Raw genomic sequence first — 19,011 nt, forward strand, 5'->3', positions numbered from 1 at the left:
TTTTTGATGTCGTCATGTGGGAGGTGTGTTGGGAGTGTCTGGCTGGGAGAGCTGGCGCTGGATCGGCTGGGAGGGCTTGGTCTGCTTCGTCCAGTTGCCACAGGGACACTGGCCCCTGCGTGGAGCTGCGCCCGAGGAGGAAACGTGGAGGGCAGTCTGACAGGACGTATTATCGGGGCAGGCTAGGCTAACTGCTAGACCATGCAGACCGGGGGTTCCGACAGTCATCCTGGCTGGCGTTTGTTCCCTTTGACATTGATTTTTTTTTTTTTTTTTGGTTTGGATATATGTGTTAGTTAGTGTTCTTGTAGTTCTTAAATGTGTTTTTGTCTGTATGTTTCACTGCTGTGGGGTGGGGGAAATGACAAAGTGTTCTTGATTCCTGATAGCTGATGGAATCTGGAACTGGATAATAATAGAAAATAACAGAATTTTTTTTTCAGAATACATATTCGAAAAAGTACGAAAATTGGTGAATAAACAGCATTGTGAAAATGCCAACATACTGTAGGTGCCAGTGCGGAAATGTGGGCCTACATCATGTAGTCTCATGTAAGATAGTCATCCCATGCCATTTTAATAATCATACCATGTGCATCAATGAGATTTTAGAGGAAGTTATATTAAGGAGTTTCTCACCAAAAAAGAGACATTGGCTTGTCGTCTCTCATCAGTGGTAACCCTAAGCAATGCAAGATCAACAGTTTTTATCAGAGACGACATAAGACTATATACTGCACACATTGCAGTGTTGCTATTGAAGACACCTGATTGCACAGCATCATAGCCTGTTTCAACAGTTGTCAATGAGCAATACGTACTTTGTAACTTGTTTTCTATGTACCTACAGAGCCAAATGATACGCTGATTAATGATGTAAGGCATTATAAACTTGATAGGCTATCTCATGTTGGGAAGTTCCAATTGAATAAAAATTAAAGAAAAAATGACTTGCTTTCAGCACAAAAGAAGTCCTTTATGTTTCTGAGCCCTTGCAGTTTGTGATGTGCAAAAATGTAGATGTAAGGAGTCATTAACATGTAGACAGATGTCTAATTTTCAAACAGTTTTTTAAGCTCATGCACATTGCTTGATGGTTCATGTTCAGGAAAAGGTCAATAGTGTGTTTATTATACTTAACACTTTGGAGCTGTCACTGAAATACACTTACAAAGCAGCCTATTCCAAAACAAGAGACGTTCGTTTCTGTCAAAAATTTATATACAAATATAAGAAACTTAAAAACACTCATATGCAAGACAATAATACTTTCAAATCAAGTCATTAAAGATATGATAAATTCTTTCAATTAATTGTGCTACAATGTTGTACATGTTTGAAAGTATGTTATTTTTCACATGCATGGTTAAGTCAAAAAATGAAACAGAAATACAGTAAAAATACAGTTACTCGCTGGAGGGACTACATGTCCAATCTGGCCTGGGAATGCCTTGGGATCCCCCAGGAGGACCAGGAGGGTGTTGCTGGGGAGAGGGATTTCTGGAGTGCGCTACTTAGCTTGCTGCCACCATGACCCCGACCCCAGAGAAGCGGATGAAGATGAATGACTGAATGAATGAAATACAGTTAAAATATAAAAGTGTGCTACAGAAGTGAGCATAGAGCCCTCAGGTTTCGAGTGAAGTCGCTCTCCATCAACTCTTGCTCTTCTTCAAATTTCTGCTATCTCTTTAAACATTTCTGGGCTTGCTTCAATAATGAATCAAAGTCAAGTTGCTGAAACCTGTTGTTGGCAGGAGTTGGGTCTGCATCCCTACTGGAATCTAAGGAGGGCAGGACAATATATAGAATAACATTAATGCTTAAACTCCCATAAATTTAAAATCTCTGAATCAAGTATATAAGCAAGTAGAAATTCTGCTGCATCAGTGAAAGGCTTGTGTCACATAAATAAGCCTGTTCATTCAGATGGTCAACATGATTCCTGCCTTTAGTACAACATACATCGCAAAAGTAACAGAACTTGAAAAGATGCTAAGGAGGCAAAGTAAAATCGTGTACAAATGCTTTTTTCACTTAAAACTCGCACCTAGATCAGCATAGTCTGATTTGCAGAACTGTCGTCGCCCACCAAAGCAGATATCCAATGGCAGCTCATCAGGCATTCTCAGTTTACTGCCGTTTTCAACGGCTGCAAATGCATCCGCCATGTTATAGAATGTGACAAATCCATAGTTGTCACTATGAGACACAAAGACAACACATTATGTTAGGCATTTCTATATAAGCCAATACTAATTTGTACTAATTTACAGGATTGGGAAGAATACTTTTGAAAAGCATTTAGTGCCTGAATACTGAATTCACTGTTCTAAATGTAAAATGTACTGTATTCAGTTGCAATATTCAAAATTAGTAACCTATTCAGACTGCATTTAGAATACATCTTCAAAAGGCATGTGTGAAACAGTTGTGCTGTATCATTTATATCATCTATGTCACATTTTTGCTTATTCCTTGGTGGTACTGGTATCTCCATGCCATTGTCTCAATGTACTGACCATCTGCTAATTACTACTGTGCTCAACTGACATGTTGCCTGCCATGGAGTGCTTTTCAGTTGACCTCACCTTGCAATTATTATGTTGCATGAATGACATGTAGGCTATTACAGAGAAGCGCAAGTGCAGCCTACACATTGGAACTGCGTGCAGACACACCACGCATGCATGCACTACATGAACTATGATGCATAGTGAACCTATTGCAGCAAATTAGATGTTTTCTATGTGTTTTATCACTGCTGAGTTGCACATTGCAGCCTACGACTTTCCCTCCATTTGGTTTTCAATTTTCACGTGAGCTCGCCTGCAAATGAAATATGAACACAGTCTCATGTGTAACACCAACGCTGATTAGGAGGAAAGTATTCTAAAAGTATTCTGCTCAAAGTTTATAAGGAAACTGTAATCTGAATATTAGTGTTTTTCAAAATTTAAAGTGCGCTGAATACAGATACTTCATTTCTGCATTCTGAGTACATAACACCATTACAACCCAACCCTGAATATTCTGTACATTGAGGTCAAGAAAAAACAATTATAAATTTTCTCCTGCATACTTACCCTCTGTCCCGGAAGTGAAGTGAAACACATTCTACCTCTCCAAATAGAGAGAAGCGTTCTTTTAGCTCTTTGTGTGTCATATGCCTTTGGATACGGCCCACATATACCACCCTGCGTTCTTCCTGTTGGAAAGATTTTGACCAAGATATTTATTAGTATGAGTGATGAAGAACTAAAAGTGCTCCTAAATAAGCTTAAAAGAAAAACACCTTATACCCACTATAGCTTTTAGTTTCTCAATCCTTTTCTCATGCAGTCTTTTGCACCTTCTGGACTCTGTGTTGCTTTTGCGACAATACATTGGGCTGGGGAAAAAAGAATGAGATGAGCAAACATTGTACTGCAAGATTTAGTGGCGCTAGAGAGGGACACATGTGACATGCTGACTTTCTCCAAATGCCCACTTGAATTATCGCTCACTGACCTGCACACATCTCTCCAGTGTTTGCGATGGTTACGAGGGGATGGTGATCTTGATCTTGATGGAGACCTGGACTGGGACTGGGACCAGGACCTGGACCTTGACCTTGACCTGCTGGACTGTGATGTGGAGTAGGACAACCTGTACCTCCGAGGTGGGGAATGAGTGATGGAGCGTGAGCGAGAACAAGATGATGAGCAGGAACTGCTTTCTGAACGCTTGGGGCGGATCCTGCAACATAGATGGATTTAAGAAAGAGGGATGATGTATATCATGACAAAAAAGCAAAAATAATAACAGTAAATGGAACAATCCAGAAGACAAATACCTCTTTCTTTGTGGAGAACGAGACCTGGACCGGGAGGAGGAACATGATGATGAAGATGATGAAGGAGAGCTCAAGCTTGAATCAGACGGAGGGGACCTTCTCCGGTATTTCTTGGTTGCTTTCCTCTCCCTCCCTCTGTTAGGAGGGCTGCGGGGGAAAACGGGACGGTGTGGCTTTTTCCTGTCTTCACTGATATCACTATAAAGACCAGACTCCTGCATAGCCACGGTGCTTTCTGAAAAAGTCTCTGAACCAGCCCATTGGTCCTCTGAGGGATGCTGCAGCACACATTCAGAGTGATTAACAGGCTCTACAGTGGCATGTGTTTCACAAGATGTAGTGTATTTCTGACATGCAGTAGTAGCATGTGGATCAATGGCATTTGCATGCATTTCATTTGTGAGGCTCAAAGTACCCTTAGTGGAAGAAGCCTGATTTTTACTACACAGCATAGCATTTATAACCAATTGATCCTTAGATACACAATAGTCATGGTCAAGGAATACAGATACAGGTAAACATCTCTGAGCAGAGGTGTGGGTGGCAGGAGATTTTGGGGGACTAGTGTGTGTCTTCTTGGACAGTAAAGGACGGGGGTCTATTAGTTGAATGGCTTTGAACGTGGGACTTTTAGGTTTTGCCAGCTGCTTCCTCTGAGCTGGTGAATGAGAAAGCTGCCAGGGATGTTTAACAGTAGTGTGGTCAGGAGTGCCAAGAATGACATCGATGCTGAGAGATTCTGGTATTTGTGCAGATTCCACCGTTTGAAGAGGTTGTACAATCCCAAGGGGTTTTGCAGTGCCAAGCATTTCTGAAGTGCTACATAATTCTTGAGCTGGAATCTCAGCAGGTACCACAGATGGTATCCCTACTTGTCCATGGGGTATTTCTGGTTCCACAGTTTGAGTTTCCTCAAGTCCTGTAACACTTAACAGCTGCAGGTTGACAGACTGAGGTGGACTAGCCAGTTTGGGAATGCTAGCTAAACCTGGTGGTGAAGTGCAGAGTCTTTTTTCATTGTTTAAGAAGCCAGCACACAATAACCCATGAACTTCTGGAAGAAAGAAAAAAATATCGAGTTACGACTTCACAATCAAACAACACCCTGATATCCGACTGACAACTTTAACACAGTATCAATGGAGTTCTCATGCACTCAACAATTTATCAAAGCAAAATTCAATTAACACACTGCAGGGCAATTCAACTCTGCCTCTGATCTCTTGGCCAGTGCTTTCAACTGGAGAATGAGACAAACCAGCTCATAAATTGAGGTAGTCCTAAACTCTTCTACCCTGACTAATGGCAAATGTTCTATATTTAGACGTGGCTTTGTTAAGTTTGTCTCTCTGCCTTGGTGCTAGAAAAGATGGCGTGCCTGGGTGACTCTGTTTTTACTTTCACTTTGGGTTTGTGTGTTCTGTCAATGTGTTGTAATGTTCACCTTTTATTCTACTACACCCTTAAACCTACAACCTCTCTCCTCCATTTTTCTTGTGAGTCAATAGCCATGTTTCCATTAATTGTCAAATGAAATTTTTTTTTCCTTTTTCTCCCCAATTGTACCTGGCCAATCAACCCGCTCTCTAAGCCACCCCGGTCGCTGCTCCACCCTCCCTGCTGATCCGGGGAGGGCTGCAGACTACCACGTCTCCTCCGATACATGTGGAGTCGCCAGCCGCTTCTTTTCACCTGACAGTGAGGAATTACGCCAGGGGGATGTAGCGCATGGGAGGATCACGCTATTTCCCCCAGTTCCCCCTTCCCTCTGAACAGGCACCCCAACCGACCAGAGGAGGCACTAGCGACCAGGACACATACCCACAGCCAGCTTCCCACCCGCAGACATGGCCAATTGTGTCTGTAGTGGCGCCCAACCAAGCCGGAAGTAACACAGGGATTTGAACTGGCGATTCCCGTGTTGGTAGGCTGCTACGTTACCCAGATGCCCTCGTCAAGTGAATTTTATACAAGTTTTTGAAATGTCACAAAAAAGAAAAAAAAATGCAAATTAGGTGTGTTTCCATCAACTGGTTTGGAACGAATAAACTAGGCTACGCAAAGCGTAGTTTCATCAGAAGTTGGTGGTATAGGCTACATTACGCATGGCTGTCATAAACAGAGTGGAAGAAGTAGAGGTTACAAATTAGAAACAAAACCAGTCGCCTTGGCCAGGTCTTCAGTAATTTGTTTCAATTGGGAAAGTTGTAATTGTTCTTTCATGTCCGCTATTATTGGCCATGTATCATGCTGTCCGGAGATGAAGAAAAAGAAACGCATGTTATGGGAATAGCCGAGAAGTCACCGACAGCATGAACAGCTGATTAGTGACGTGAGTTAAATGTTCGCTACATCATAACTTATTCGGCAATGGTGTTTCCAGATGTTCTGCTCAGACGCTTAACTTGTTAAAATAAACATAAAAGCAACACACCAAAAGCATGAAACACATAACATTAATCATTATAATGCGACACTTCAAAATGCACATAAAATACATTATGGAAACACGGCTAATATGCAATAGCAAACTCAGTCTTAGTATAAGGAAGAGGTGACCTTACCTAGCTTGTGTGGTATAGCCTGTTTATGGCAAAATTTTAGCAAATCTAACTGATGAAACACAATGATGCATCAGCTGTGATTCTGATTCAATTCTGACTCTGTTATGAGAGAATTAATTTAATAAGCCAAACAGTTGTGGTCTCCAAATTCATTTGTTTCTGCTTCCAAATGAAAATGTTCTAGACACCTGTGCCACCAGTGGAAAAGATTCATTGGAAACCTGTGCTTGCTCACCCACTGTGTTACTACTAAAGCTGCTCTCTAAATTACATGCCTCGGAAAGCTGAAAAGGCATGATCACTAAAGGTGTGTTCATATTGGGCATTTTTTTCTAAGTTGCCAGCGTCTTTTTTTTTGCATTAAAACCCATGGAAATGCAAATGTAAGGCGGGTAGGAGGCATCTGCTCTTGAAACAGCACTCCCACAAGTTGACAACAGCCGAACTTTGATAGAAAAGCGCTATGACATGAACCGCTTTTTTAGCAGCCAACCATTCACGCCGAAGACGAGGGTTGATTATGTAGCATTATGCGGGAGCTTTTCTGTTTCGCATGACATCAACAAAAATGGTGGTGCTGGTGCCAGTGGAAAAGCTGGGGCTTGCTGCAAGGGAATAACACAAGCTGTTTGAGAAAAGGTACCATAATACAGGTCACAAGAACGTCATCTGGGACCAGATCAGTTGTCTGTTAGACATTTCTGGTAATTGTTTGCTTCTCATGCCAAGAAAGCCAGAAGTTGTTAAAACAAATTGACGAAATAATAATCAGGCTGGAAAAGGCTGCTGAACCGAGTGGTCCATTGTTATGGAAACAATAAGTGCATCGCACAATCCACTTTTTTTCTCACTTCATCAAAAAAGACATAAAAAACACCCAATGTGAACACCTCCCAAAGACACTCTCTCACTCAGCCCCCACTGAAGCTGGACACATATGAAAATAGAGATAAAAGAAGTTACCCCAGTTGAAACAAAGTGAACACAATCAAATATGACCTCAGTAACTACCTATTCTATAAAATGTGTTACCAGCATAGCTATTCACCTTGTGTTTCCTCAAATTGTTCCAGCAGGCTGGTCAGATCAGGGGCTTCTATTCCTTGGTAGATACGAAAACAGACATGTAAATAATTAACCACCTTTAGTTCTCAATTATTCTAAATGTTTAATACACATAAAATGTGCAACTTCTGGAATTTCTGATGTATCGATCTTACTCATGTCCAACAAATAACATGTACTTAACAGCTATGAGACATCAGCTTACCTGAGTCATCTGTTTGGGTCTTAGCTGTACAGCTAAGATGGACAGGGGAGGACGGTTTCTCAGAGGGCAGGCACCAGATGGATGTTGAGATTTGCTGTATTGGGATGGCTGTGTTAATAGGTGTGGGGGGCTGATTTGGTCCAGAAGGACACTTTTCTTGTTTTGTCGTGTCTGGATTTGAGGATGGAATATACTTTGGAAAAAGTATTTTATCTTCGGTTTGGATTCGACTGCATTGTTGAGATTGTGGTTTTGTGCACTGTGAAATAGGTTTGTTTATTGTTGGGGTCGGGCACTTTGCTGGAGACCCAACAGAGACAGGACTTTGATTTAGTGGATGTTCCAACATTTTATTGTTGTTTTCCTTAGGGATGTATGCGCCCTGTGTGTTAGGATCCTGGTTTAGTAATGATTCCTTCGATTTTGGCTCCAGAGAAGACAACCCTCTTTTAGGAGCTTGGTTGGAGAATGTTTTCTGTATCTCTCGCAAGAGGCTGGTGCTCTTAAGGTTAGACTTCCTGTCAAGGAACCACGATTTGCGTTGAGGTTCAAGGGAGGGCTGGGTAGTGGTTGGTGATGCTGGTTTGCTAGTGCTATCCCTGGATGACTGAATAACAGGCAGCGTAAGAAGGACAGGATTAGGAGGGTCACTACTCAGCAATAGAGATGTTTTTTCTGGAATTATCCTGCTTTGAAAAACATCTACACATGCTGTAGCTGAAAGACTTGAGACTGGACTGACAGGTGAGGGGATTTTGGATTCAGTCCTTGGGCACTTCCGTCCAGTATGATGTAAATGATTTGAAGGTTCAGCTTCCACAGAATTGTCCTTGGAATGTAATGAGGCATGACAGGATGAAGTTTTGTAATCTGAATTTTTGACTCTGTTGGAACGATCATTACAGATTTCAGTGGCAGATGTGTGAAGGTGTTTTGCCTCTGGTCCCCATTTGTTAGGTCTCAGTCCCTGTAAACAGGGGATAGGTGTCAGCTCTTTGGGGGGCTCGGGTAGGGAGGGCCACTTGGTGCTGTAGTTCCGTTGTCTCTCCACCAGGGGCAGTCTCTTCTGGCGGAGCTGTCTATACTGTTGCAGACTGAGAGGTTTGGGCTTTGCCTGTGATGGCAGAGTAAGTAGCGCCTCAGTAACTTCAGTTTTGTCCTTCCTGGTCTCTGCTGGGGCTGCTGAAAGGGTCTCTGGTGCCTTGTAAGTGAGAGTTTCAAGTGGTCTAGCACTGCCAAGTGGACCTAAGGCAGTTATTTCGCTTGGCTGCTCCTTTATATCTCTTGTCAGCTCGTTTGGATTGGACATGTCTTCCGCAGGGGCTTCAAACGAGGTCACCTGAACCGCACCAAAGCTCACTTTTTTCTTCTCCCTGGATGGCAGCGTTATGGATGTGTCCCGATTCACCAACACACTCTTTGGCACCGCAACTGTACGTTTAACCCCCTCTTCTCCTGTCTTTGTCTCTTTCAAAGGTGCCTCGTCATCAGACATGTCAACATTTATCTCTTCGTCACTGTCCCCAGAGGGTTTCTCATACTTCAATATCTCTCCCTGTGAGGATAATGTGTGGTCTGTGCTCAGTTTGTCCCACAAGGAGGAATTGTGTCTGGGTGTGTTTACCCAACCTTTCCCCTCTTCCTCCACGCACAGGCGGAGACAGTAGGGGTGCATGAGTTTCACCAGGTTGACTAAAGACATTGAGGTGAAGACCTGTATTTCAGCCTCTGGTTTCTGAGGTTCAACTTCAAGCGAATCTGTCAGTGATTTCTGATGGGGGTGCAGGACTCCGTGTGGCTGTCGGCAGCCTTTTCCTTTGCTTCGGTCTTCTCCAGTTCCATGACTCCCGTGCGTGAGGACAATATTTTGGGGTCTCAGTCGATGCCTTCTAGGTCTACTAGCATTGGATTTTCTCTAAGAGGTACAAAAGACAAACTTTTTTTTAAAATCAAGGGCAGAAATGCCTTAAAAGTATTTATGATCACATTAATAAGGTTTTTTTAACTTTGATAAGTATAGAATAATTATTTTAACCAAACATAACTATAGCCAGCCTGAGTGTTTATTTTCACTCTTTAACACTAGAACGACCGGGATTTCACCCCGACCTAAAACGACCATGGGCGGTCAAAATGACCACCGGTTTTTAAACTCTATATTCTGTCAAGATAAATACCCAATTGAGATATAAAGGCATTGCATATGTTAGTATGTCTGTTAGGGAACGACTGACACCAGAATTAACATTTTAGCAACTATAATACTATTTTTAAACAATTTAAACTTCAGAGAGACATGGTCGAACTTGAATAGCAAAATTGAAAAAGTGAAAATATTACCTGAAAAACAAAACGGAAAACATATTGCTAATCTACCAAATGCAAAAAGGCCTATAAAATGTGAAATGTAAAAAAAGACATTTACACTCTATATTCTGTCAAGATAAATACCCAATTGAAATATTAATGCATTTCATATGTTAGTATGTCTGTTAAGAAATGACTGACACCAAAATTAACATTATTAACATTAACATTAACATTATGTCTGCACCGGAGAATGCTAGTTTGTTTCTAGGACAGAGAAATTAATGTCGCGAAGGAAATGATGTGACCAACACACATCATAAATAGTGACATGACACGCACAATCACGTGCAAATTACATGTGGTCATTTTGATCGGTCATGGTCGTTTTAGGTAGATCTTATCATAACTTTTTTTTGTGCAATTGATCTAAAACTCATTTTAATGCAAATATATAGAATTTCAGGACCATTCAGTAAGTGGCAGGTCTGTATCTTTTTCTTCCACAAACTTATTAAACTTTGAAAATCCAAAACGGTCAAAATGACCGGCTTGGTCGTTCTAGTGTTACATAGGGATTAGGTTGAGTTTCATACCTTTACTGATGACAAAAAGGACTTGGAGGAACTACAAAGAGGGTCTCTCACAGGTGGAGATCCAGCAAGATTGAACAGTGTTCTCAACTGAAACACAAAGAGAAGAGGAGTAAAATTAAAACACATGGACAGTTGGTGAAGCAGTGGTGCTTGGTTGTCTTTTTTGTTACCTTCAAATCTGATGCACATTCAACAAATCCCCTTATTCTTGTGCATCCACTACTTAACAAATTAAGGTTGTCTGGGGATAGGCGTTATTTTGTGTGATGTTTATTCTAAAATACCTATATATTTTTTTTTGGACTTTTCCCCCTTTTTCTCTTCAATTTTACTTGGCCAACTACCACACTCTTCCAAGCCATCCCGGTTGCTGCTCCACCCCCTCTGCCAATCCAGGGAGGGCTGGAGACTACCACATGCATCCTCCGATACACATGGCATTGCCAGCTGCTTCTTTTCACCTGACATTAAATTTAACTCACGTACACTCAATATATGCAACCCTTTTGGTCGCAGTCTAGCGCTTTTAACAATAATAAAAGTAATGATCTATTACAGCTTGGTTACAATTGCAATAAAACATAATCAAAAACAGTATTGGCATTAGCTAACGTAACCAAGGTTTGCGTTTAAACATTTGGAATTGTCAAAACTCAATTTCTAACCACCTGCCACAGCCACTTAATACCAGCCCATTTTCTGATAAGCCTATGCATGTAACTTTAGTAGTTGGCCTACTTTTACTGTGTTGCATTATTTAGCTGTGCATTGTTGTTTGCAGTCAGTGCATAGAATTGTTATAAACATAATAACGTTGTCCACCATGGTTGTTAATCAAGTATGATAGTTGGTCAAATATTAGCCTTCCCCATCCTCAGCCACCTATGAGTGACTAGATTTATCTTAGATGTTTGTAAGGCACAATCAGACCGGAACAGTTTCAATCCGACAATAAATTATTTTTTCCCTAAATGTCCATTAATTGTGCTGTCGCAGCAGTGCTGCCTTTGAGGGGGAAAAAAATCACTCGCAACTTGAAAAAAAAAATGGTTGCAAAATATGACCAATTGGTCGCAGTCTGGAGCCCTGTTCCTTGCCATTAATGTGTACAAAGCCTCTTTCTAGTCTTTGAGTGTACCCACCGGAGAACTGTTCCTGTGCTCCTGGTCAGTGAGGAGCTCATGGTGGGGCAGTATTTTGAAGGGAGACAGGGCCCTCTCATCATCTTCCACATTGTCCAGTATCTCGGTAAGGGCTGTCAGCAAGCTGGAATCGGTCCCTCCTTCCATTTCGATGCTATCCTGAAAATGGGGAATCAACATCACAACTGTCAACAACCATCTGTACAAAACATAACAGGACCACATGTTGCCAGGACAAAAAGAGAAAGTACTTCTAGAGGCACATAATCTTTCATTATTATTCAAATTTCACAGTCTTGACATGTCATCAATATGGACTACTGTGAATGGGGTTTTTTTTGTAACTAAACTTATTATTATTCGCAACATTGACTCTCTGTCAACCTTCAAATCCCATCTCTAAATGCACCTTTTCAAACTGGCATATTCAGTCTGATCCACGCTTCAATGAGTTTTGTGCAGAGGATGATTTTATACTTATCTGTTGTATTAACTTTTTATTGTCTACCCTGCTTTGTTTTGACTTTATGCCATCTGATACAAGTGCTGCTTGTTTTTTTAACTGTATTCTGTAAGGTGTCCTTGAGTGCTCTGAAAGGCGCCCAAAAATAAAATGTATTATTATTGTTATTATTAATAGGTTCTCTGGAAGAGCTGCCAGTGATGATGAGGTGTGATGTAAAATTATATGAAATAATCCTCACCTCTGCAGCAACAGTTGAGTCTTCAAAGATGGCCAGAATTGAGTGGTCCATACAGGACTGTGCTTCCATCCTCATACCATCCAAAGCATCTTTGCTCACAATCTTCCCATCCCAGAAGATCATGTAAGAATGAAGTACGTAAACGGTCAACTTAGGTCTTTGAATTTTCCCACCAATGCACATAAGCTTGCACTCACACAGACAATCATGTATTCAGCTACGTTCTACTTGACAAGAGTTTAACAGGGTGTACTATATGTCAGACTCTCCCTGGGTGTGCCTACAGGACAGAAAACTGGCAGCAATTAGATAATAACTTTAGATTGTCTTTGCAGACTGCCATTTCCACACCAACGTAGTTCTCTGCAGTGCATAGACTTATTCTGTAATTCAAATATTTCCATGGAAAAACACTGAATTCAGTCAGGCAGAATGTACTTTATTTAAAGGTAGCATGGTGATCTGACCTTGAAATACTGCAGTTGTGTGCTTTAGCAATGCCAGTACTTTGAATGAATACTTTTTGAAAAGAAAAACCCAAGTACGTATATTGTACCATCAAATGGCACGAGTTGGGAAAACACACATGTAGTGCTGGGTGATATGGAATATAGAATATATTACTACCGTGATAATCATAGGGGATTTAACATAATATCCACATATATAACAAGATCTGTAAAACATGCATAGTTTTCAAATACTCCCTTCAGATATTTCAAAACATTTTGTGAAAAAATTTTGGTTACAGATCATCGCTATCCCTAACGTGGACAACATATCGTGATATGAATGTCCGACTTCGATAACCCATGATAATGAATACACAACTACAGACACGGGAGCACATCAAACCAAGCCGGCGGTCTGTGCGTGTGGCTGTGGGGGCGGGGTCTGCCGCTTGTCCATCATCTCTACGAACCAACAAAAAACCTCAACCAGCTTCCCGGGGGCCGGCCGAACATAGCCCAGAACTGAACACGGTATAAAACACGTGAAAATGTTCGAAATAAAACACATCCGGCAAATGAGTAATTTCCGGACAGGATTAAGCGGAAATACAGAGGGCAACCGTTTCGGACATCCACACTTGACTGACATTGTCGATCGATGATCGAGGCTGTCATTTCTCTAAGGACATCGTGTTCCTAATAAAAACACGATTCAAACTTTGTTTTTCGACAAACATGTTTACTAACGAGGCACTATTGTATTTAAAGTGAAATAAAACAAGGTAAAGATGACGAGGTGGAGTCTTTAAAATATTTAGTTATGGCATATGTCCAAAAAGATAAGATCATCTGACCGAGCCAACTCCCAGGCTGCTAACCGAGTAGTACTACTAGCTAGCTAGCCACGTGTTGCTGTGCATGCGGTCTTCACGGATTGTCGTAATGTCTCGGAATCCACTTAAAATTCGCTCGTCGCCTATTTTGAAGTACAGTAAATAAGCAAAGCAGGCTGGTACCTCGTCGAGAGTGTTGTTGGCCATAAACTCGTTGTTACCGGCATTTAAATTCCTCTCATCCCCCCTCCTCCAAGTCGCCATCTTGCACTTCCGCACATGGTCCTCTGACAGGGGCAGGGAAACGTGGTCGATAGTGAAAAGCGGAATACTGATCTGAAATCAGTATCGTGTTTCCCTCTCGATTGGGACGTTAAACGAGCTGACGAGAGAAAATCCGACCCAAGACCAGCTGCACATATGTTTAATACTATTTAAATTTTACGCTCTCCACAGTACTGCCAATAAATATTATGTCAAAACACTCAAGTTTGAATAGCCTTGTCTGTGGAAAACAATTGTTCCGAAATGATGTGCACGAATCCATTGTACTAGAGTGGAGTTCATTAAGGGGGAGGCATAGATAAACGTCAAGGGGCTTGTGTAGGAGTTCAGAGTCCTGCAACAAAATAGACTGGATGACGTAACATATCTTTATACTGAAAGTTGTTACTTGGACTTTTTTGCAAGTGTCGTGTGTAAATTAAAAAAAATCTGCCGTTGAATTTTATTTAATCTTTTATTTCGTCCAGACATCTGGACGTTCAAATGGCAAGCAGGCAGTGAGACGTTATGAACCTGAACGGCAGGTGGAAGCGTACACAAGAATACATTTTAAACACGTATGTTCTAAAGAAAATCTGCAAAGATAAGACTCATTGAAAGTCAGGATTCGTTAAAACTCTCAGATACTAATTATTTCAGAATGAAGTTTTTTTTAATAAATGTAAATTACCCCAATAACTGCATTTAAAGAAATGCATTGACTGCTGACTGATCTTGAAGGTTAATCGTAAATCAGCACTATTTTTTTTATCAATAGGCGTATATATAGTCTTGATCTGTCTATGGTATTTGATTGAACTTCCATGGTTAACAAGCCCACTGAAATGGGTTGACTGACAATCAGCCTAAATAGTCGCCCTCCACCTTGCCATGTCATGAGCAAGGTTAATATGTGATTATTTTTTTTAAAAATCAGAAAAATTATTTAACATTCTGTTAACCTTTATTTTGATCTCACTTGCATGGTCCATCTTTCCATTAAGCATCCTCTCCCTCTGATCCTACATCTTTTCCCTTTTTTCATCCATTCATCCTTACTTATTTCCTGGTCCATGGCCTCTCCTAATCTAGCACTCCTGCTTCTGCCACATCTCTCCTTTCCCCTCCCCTTCCCTCTTGTCTCCCACATCTCTTGAAACACATACTGTCTGAAATGGGGCCAAAGCATTTTAGCCTGAAATGGGTGGGCTGTGAGTGTGTTTGTGTTTATGTGTTTGTGTGTACGTGTGTTGTTGTGTGTGTCTTCAAGATGGGAGTTCTTTGAAAGTGGGTCACCTTTTTCAGCATCTAGCATCCAACCTCCGCGTCATTACATTAACACACACACACACACACACACACACACACACACACATACACATACAAATCCGTTGCCCCCTTTTTCACTCAGGCCTCTGATTTTGGCAGGAAACTCAAAGCACCCTGAAATAGAGAAAAACATACGTTTCTTTCTCCTCTCTCCTCGCTCTCTCTCGTTACGCGGCTCACTCACTTTTTGTTCACACACATTCCACATAATTTCCTCATGGACTTTGGAGCACTGGGCTATACTTTTCCTCTAAACAGGGAAAAGAAGGGAGTTTAAATGAAAAAATGCCCCCCCCCCCTCCTGGCTGTCCATATACTCTCCCACTTGGCTGTTCTTCTCTGGCTCTCCTACCTTCCCTTAACTCCTGTTCCTCTCTCACTCTTGACCTGGAGACAGACTCCCATGGTGCTCTTTTGGTATACTTAAATCTTTTAAAGAAGCCATGAATGATAAGGAGCTTGATATGCTGCTCGCCCCCCCCTCTCTCACTTTTTTTTACTATCTCTTGCTTGAGGTCTATGCACGCACATGTTTGAATGTGCGTCGCTGTGTATCCCACAGCTTAGTCAGTGGAGCATATGACTGTTTTGTATGTGTCTTCCAGTTGTGCAGACTGCTCAGTCACGCAGTCTGTGTGAGTGCTTATGTCTATGTGTGCGTTCGTGTATTTGTATGTGTGTGTGTGTGTGTGTGTGTGTGTGTGTGTGTGTGTGTGTGTGTGTGTGTGTGTGTGTGTGTGTGAACACTTCTGCCCTTTCAGATATAGTGTGACACTAGAAGCAGCAGTGTTATAAAAAGAAAAAGGCAGTCTGATCTTTAACCTGACACCTTCTCTACAGGGAAACAGCCCCCCCCCCAACACACACACACACACACACACACACACACACACACACACACACACACACACACACACACACACACACACACACACACACACACACACACACACACACACACACACCGGTTTGCCCCCACCACACTGTGAAGTATCAGGAGGAAGCGCTGTTGAGTTAAGGAGTCCCGTCGCCACTGCCCTTGGTGTTTTCTCTCTATCCTTTGAGTCTGTTTCCTCTCCTTGCTTTCATTGCAGAAAAGAGGAATGCTTTCCTACACGGCGCAGGGAACATCTGTTAGTGAGAAAGGCAAGGCCTGAGAGGAGGGAGAGGAGGGGAGGGGGGTTAGTGCTGTTTGACACACAGAAAGAGAGAAGGGTTTGAAAAAATTCGAGAGGTGAAGAAGGAGCAAGACAGAGAGAGTGTCTGGAGGAGGTGGACAAAGAAAAGGAGGAAGCGAGCGATCGAGGGGGAAGACGACGATACGCCGCTGGAGAAGATTATCTCAGGAGCAGCGGAGGTGAGAAACTGTCGGGCGCAGGGGAATGACCTACAGGTGCACACGTGTGCTGCACACTCACAAGCTTGCACACACGCATACACACACGCATGCACACACGCATGCACACACACACACACACACACACACACACACACACACACACACACTCAGTAATAGAAGCCGGCATCAATAATGTAGCTGTGAGGAACAGGATGCAGATTCTGCCTTACATAACCTTGTAAGAGTTTACAGAGGACTGGTTTGCTCAGAACAGCCTCTTCCATTCACTGCCCCCCCCCCACACACACACATACACACCCCTCATGCTGGATGCACACAAGATTTCTTGAACCAATTAACCACCACATTTCTCTCTCAGTCACATTTCTCTCACCCCTACAAATATTGAAAACAAAATTTGACCTCAGCCTTTAGAATTGTAGTTTTTGTTTGTTTTTGTTTGGTTGTAGTTCCCTGCACACACACAAAACAAGTTCCCTGTAAAGTACATCGGCCACACTTCCCTGGGTCGCACACAGTCAATGTTTTTTGTAACAGGTTGGCGCTTACGTGACAGGTCTGTGGAGTACGAGTGGAAAAAAAATGGAAACCTGAAAGACCGCAGACTCGGTCGGTCTTAGTCAATTCTCTAAACAAAATGATATAATTGAACCAGCCAAGGCCCCAACTGAACATGTTGTTGAAGTCAACAGGTGTTACCGGGGCTAGGTAGTAAACCAGCTGGGTAGAAATGTGTGCAGGATTGAGTAGTCAGGATAAATCTGATCAAATTGAGTCTTTAAAAAAAACTTACTTGTCCATAACCATTTTATAATTTGATACAATAACATATAGATAGATAAAGAGAGACAAAGAAAGACCAAGAGACAGAGGTAGAAAGAGAGAGGGAACTTTGAGCTTGATTAGTTCGCAATTTTTTTCGCCTCCCTGATATAATTTGTCACATTATCCTCTCACTTCTGGTTTTCACTGTCATTCCTACTCACTTTGCTTTAACCTTCTCTCTGTGTGTGTGTGTGTGTGTGTGTGTGTGTGTGTGTGTGTGTGTGTGTGTGTGTGTGTGTGTGTGTGTGTGTGTGTGTGTGTGTGTGTGTGTGTGTGTGTGTAATCATGCCAAGGTATTAAGTTGTGCATACTTAATATGCATTCATGTTGGAAATTGTAGATTTGTTAAATTCATGTTTGAAACAGTGTTTGTTGAGGAAGTTGATGCATACAGTATATGTGTGAATCACAGTTTGCTTTTGTAAATATCACCGTGTGTGCACATGCGTGTGCATGTGCGTGTGTGTGTGTGTGTGTATAGAAGCTCATCATGCTGTTCTATCCTTTCTCTGCCACATTGCCATGGCGACAGTGCCCTCCCGGGGTAATGGGGGACGAGTGCGCCACAGCTATTTATTCTCTCTTTCTCTTTCTCTCTCCCTCATCCCCTCCATTCATCCGCCACTCTCTTTCCCTTCATTGGGCTCTCTCACTCCCTCTTCATCACTCTTTGCATCTCTCACTGTCTTCGCTTCTCCCACAACCTGTCTGTCTCTTTTGTCTTCTTTTTTTTCACCTCTCTTCCCATTACCCCCCTTCCCCCCCTTTTCCTGCGCTTTCTTCCTCTCCCTGATTGGCTTAACACTCTCCCCCTCAAAATGAGATACTGACTAATGACGGAGAGAGAGAGAGAGAGAGAGAGAGCGAGAGAGAAGACAGACAGACAGAGAGAAGAGGATGAGAGGGGGAGAGAGACATTGACAAAGAACAAGTGCCTTACAAGGGATGTAAAGATATGTGGGGGAGGCAATCTATGCAGACTGTTCCTTCATGCATGTAAGGAGAGAGGGTGATTAAAGGTGCGCCACATAATTCCCCGGTGGGTTTTTTGGAGGGGAACTAAGCAGCCCATGTAAGGTGGTAAAATGGATAAACAGAAGCAGCTTAGGTGTGTACCTTCCCTGTACATGCATGTACTCTCTTGTTGTGTGTGTGTGTGTGTGTGTGTGTGTGTGTGTGTGTGTGTGTGTGTGTGTGTGTGTGTGTGTGTGTGTGTGTGTGTGTGTGTGTGTGTGTGTGTGTGTGTGTGTGTGCATGTTTACGGTGGTGAGGAGGGAATTTGTGTGTGGGCTCATTTGGGGTCGTGACCTATTTAAAGACTTAAAGATTTCAATTCCTGGACAAACACCGTGTGTAAATGTTGTGCACATGTACGTGTGCATGCATGTGTCCACGTCAAACGTGTTGTTGTTTCCAGCAGACACGGGTAACACGTGTTGTCTTCTCATCCATTGCCTCGGTCTGGGAATCGTCACAAACACACACACACACACACACACACACACACACACACACACACACACACACACA

The 19,011-nt window shown here is 42.2% G+C and overlaps 1 protein-coding gene across 3 annotated transcripts; it reads right to left on the bottom strand.

Annotated features, from left to right (window-relative positions):
• Nucleotides 1–1,082: 1,082 nt before the first annotated feature.
• LOC130112816 (peroxisome proliferator-activated receptor gamma coactivator-related protein 1-like) lies at nucleotides 1,083–13,941 on the bottom strand. Of its 3 annotated transcripts, XM_056280313.1 has the most exons (12): nucleotides 13,887–13,941; nucleotides 12,419–12,520; nucleotides 11,715–11,873; nucleotides 10,573–10,659; nucleotides 7,670–9,584; nucleotides 7,448–7,501; nucleotides 3,836–4,889; nucleotides 3,511–3,738; nucleotides 3,307–3,391; nucleotides 3,087–3,208; nucleotides 2,051–2,202; nucleotides 1,083–1,784 (listed from the first exon to the last, which is right to left on the bottom strand). In XM_056280313.1, the coding sequence occupies exons 1-12, from the start codon at nucleotides 13,908–13,910 to the stop codon at nucleotides 1,684–1,686; spliced, it is 4,083 nt and encodes a 1,360-aa protein (XP_056136288.1). In that variant the 5' UTR covers nucleotides 13,911–13,941; the 3' UTR covers nucleotides 1,083–1,683. The 3 variants fall into 3 exon arrangements, with proteins under 3 accessions (XP_056136288.1, XP_056136287.1, XP_056136286.1); XM_056280312.1 differs by lacking the exon at nucleotides 13,887–13,941 and having other exon boundaries at nucleotides 7,448–7,495; nucleotides 12,419–12,800; XM_056280311.1 differs by lacking the exon at nucleotides 13,887–13,941 and having other exon boundaries at nucleotides 12,419–12,800.
• Nucleotides 13,942–19,011: the final 5,070 nt, after the last annotated feature.

This window comes from Lampris incognitus, chromosome 5 (assembly GCF_029633865.1).
Source record: "Lampris incognitus isolate fLamInc1 chromosome 5, fLamInc1.hap2, whole genome shotgun sequence".
Taxonomy (NCBI): domain Eukaryota; kingdom Metazoa; phylum Chordata; class Actinopteri; order Lampriformes; family Lampridae; genus Lampris; species Lampris incognitus.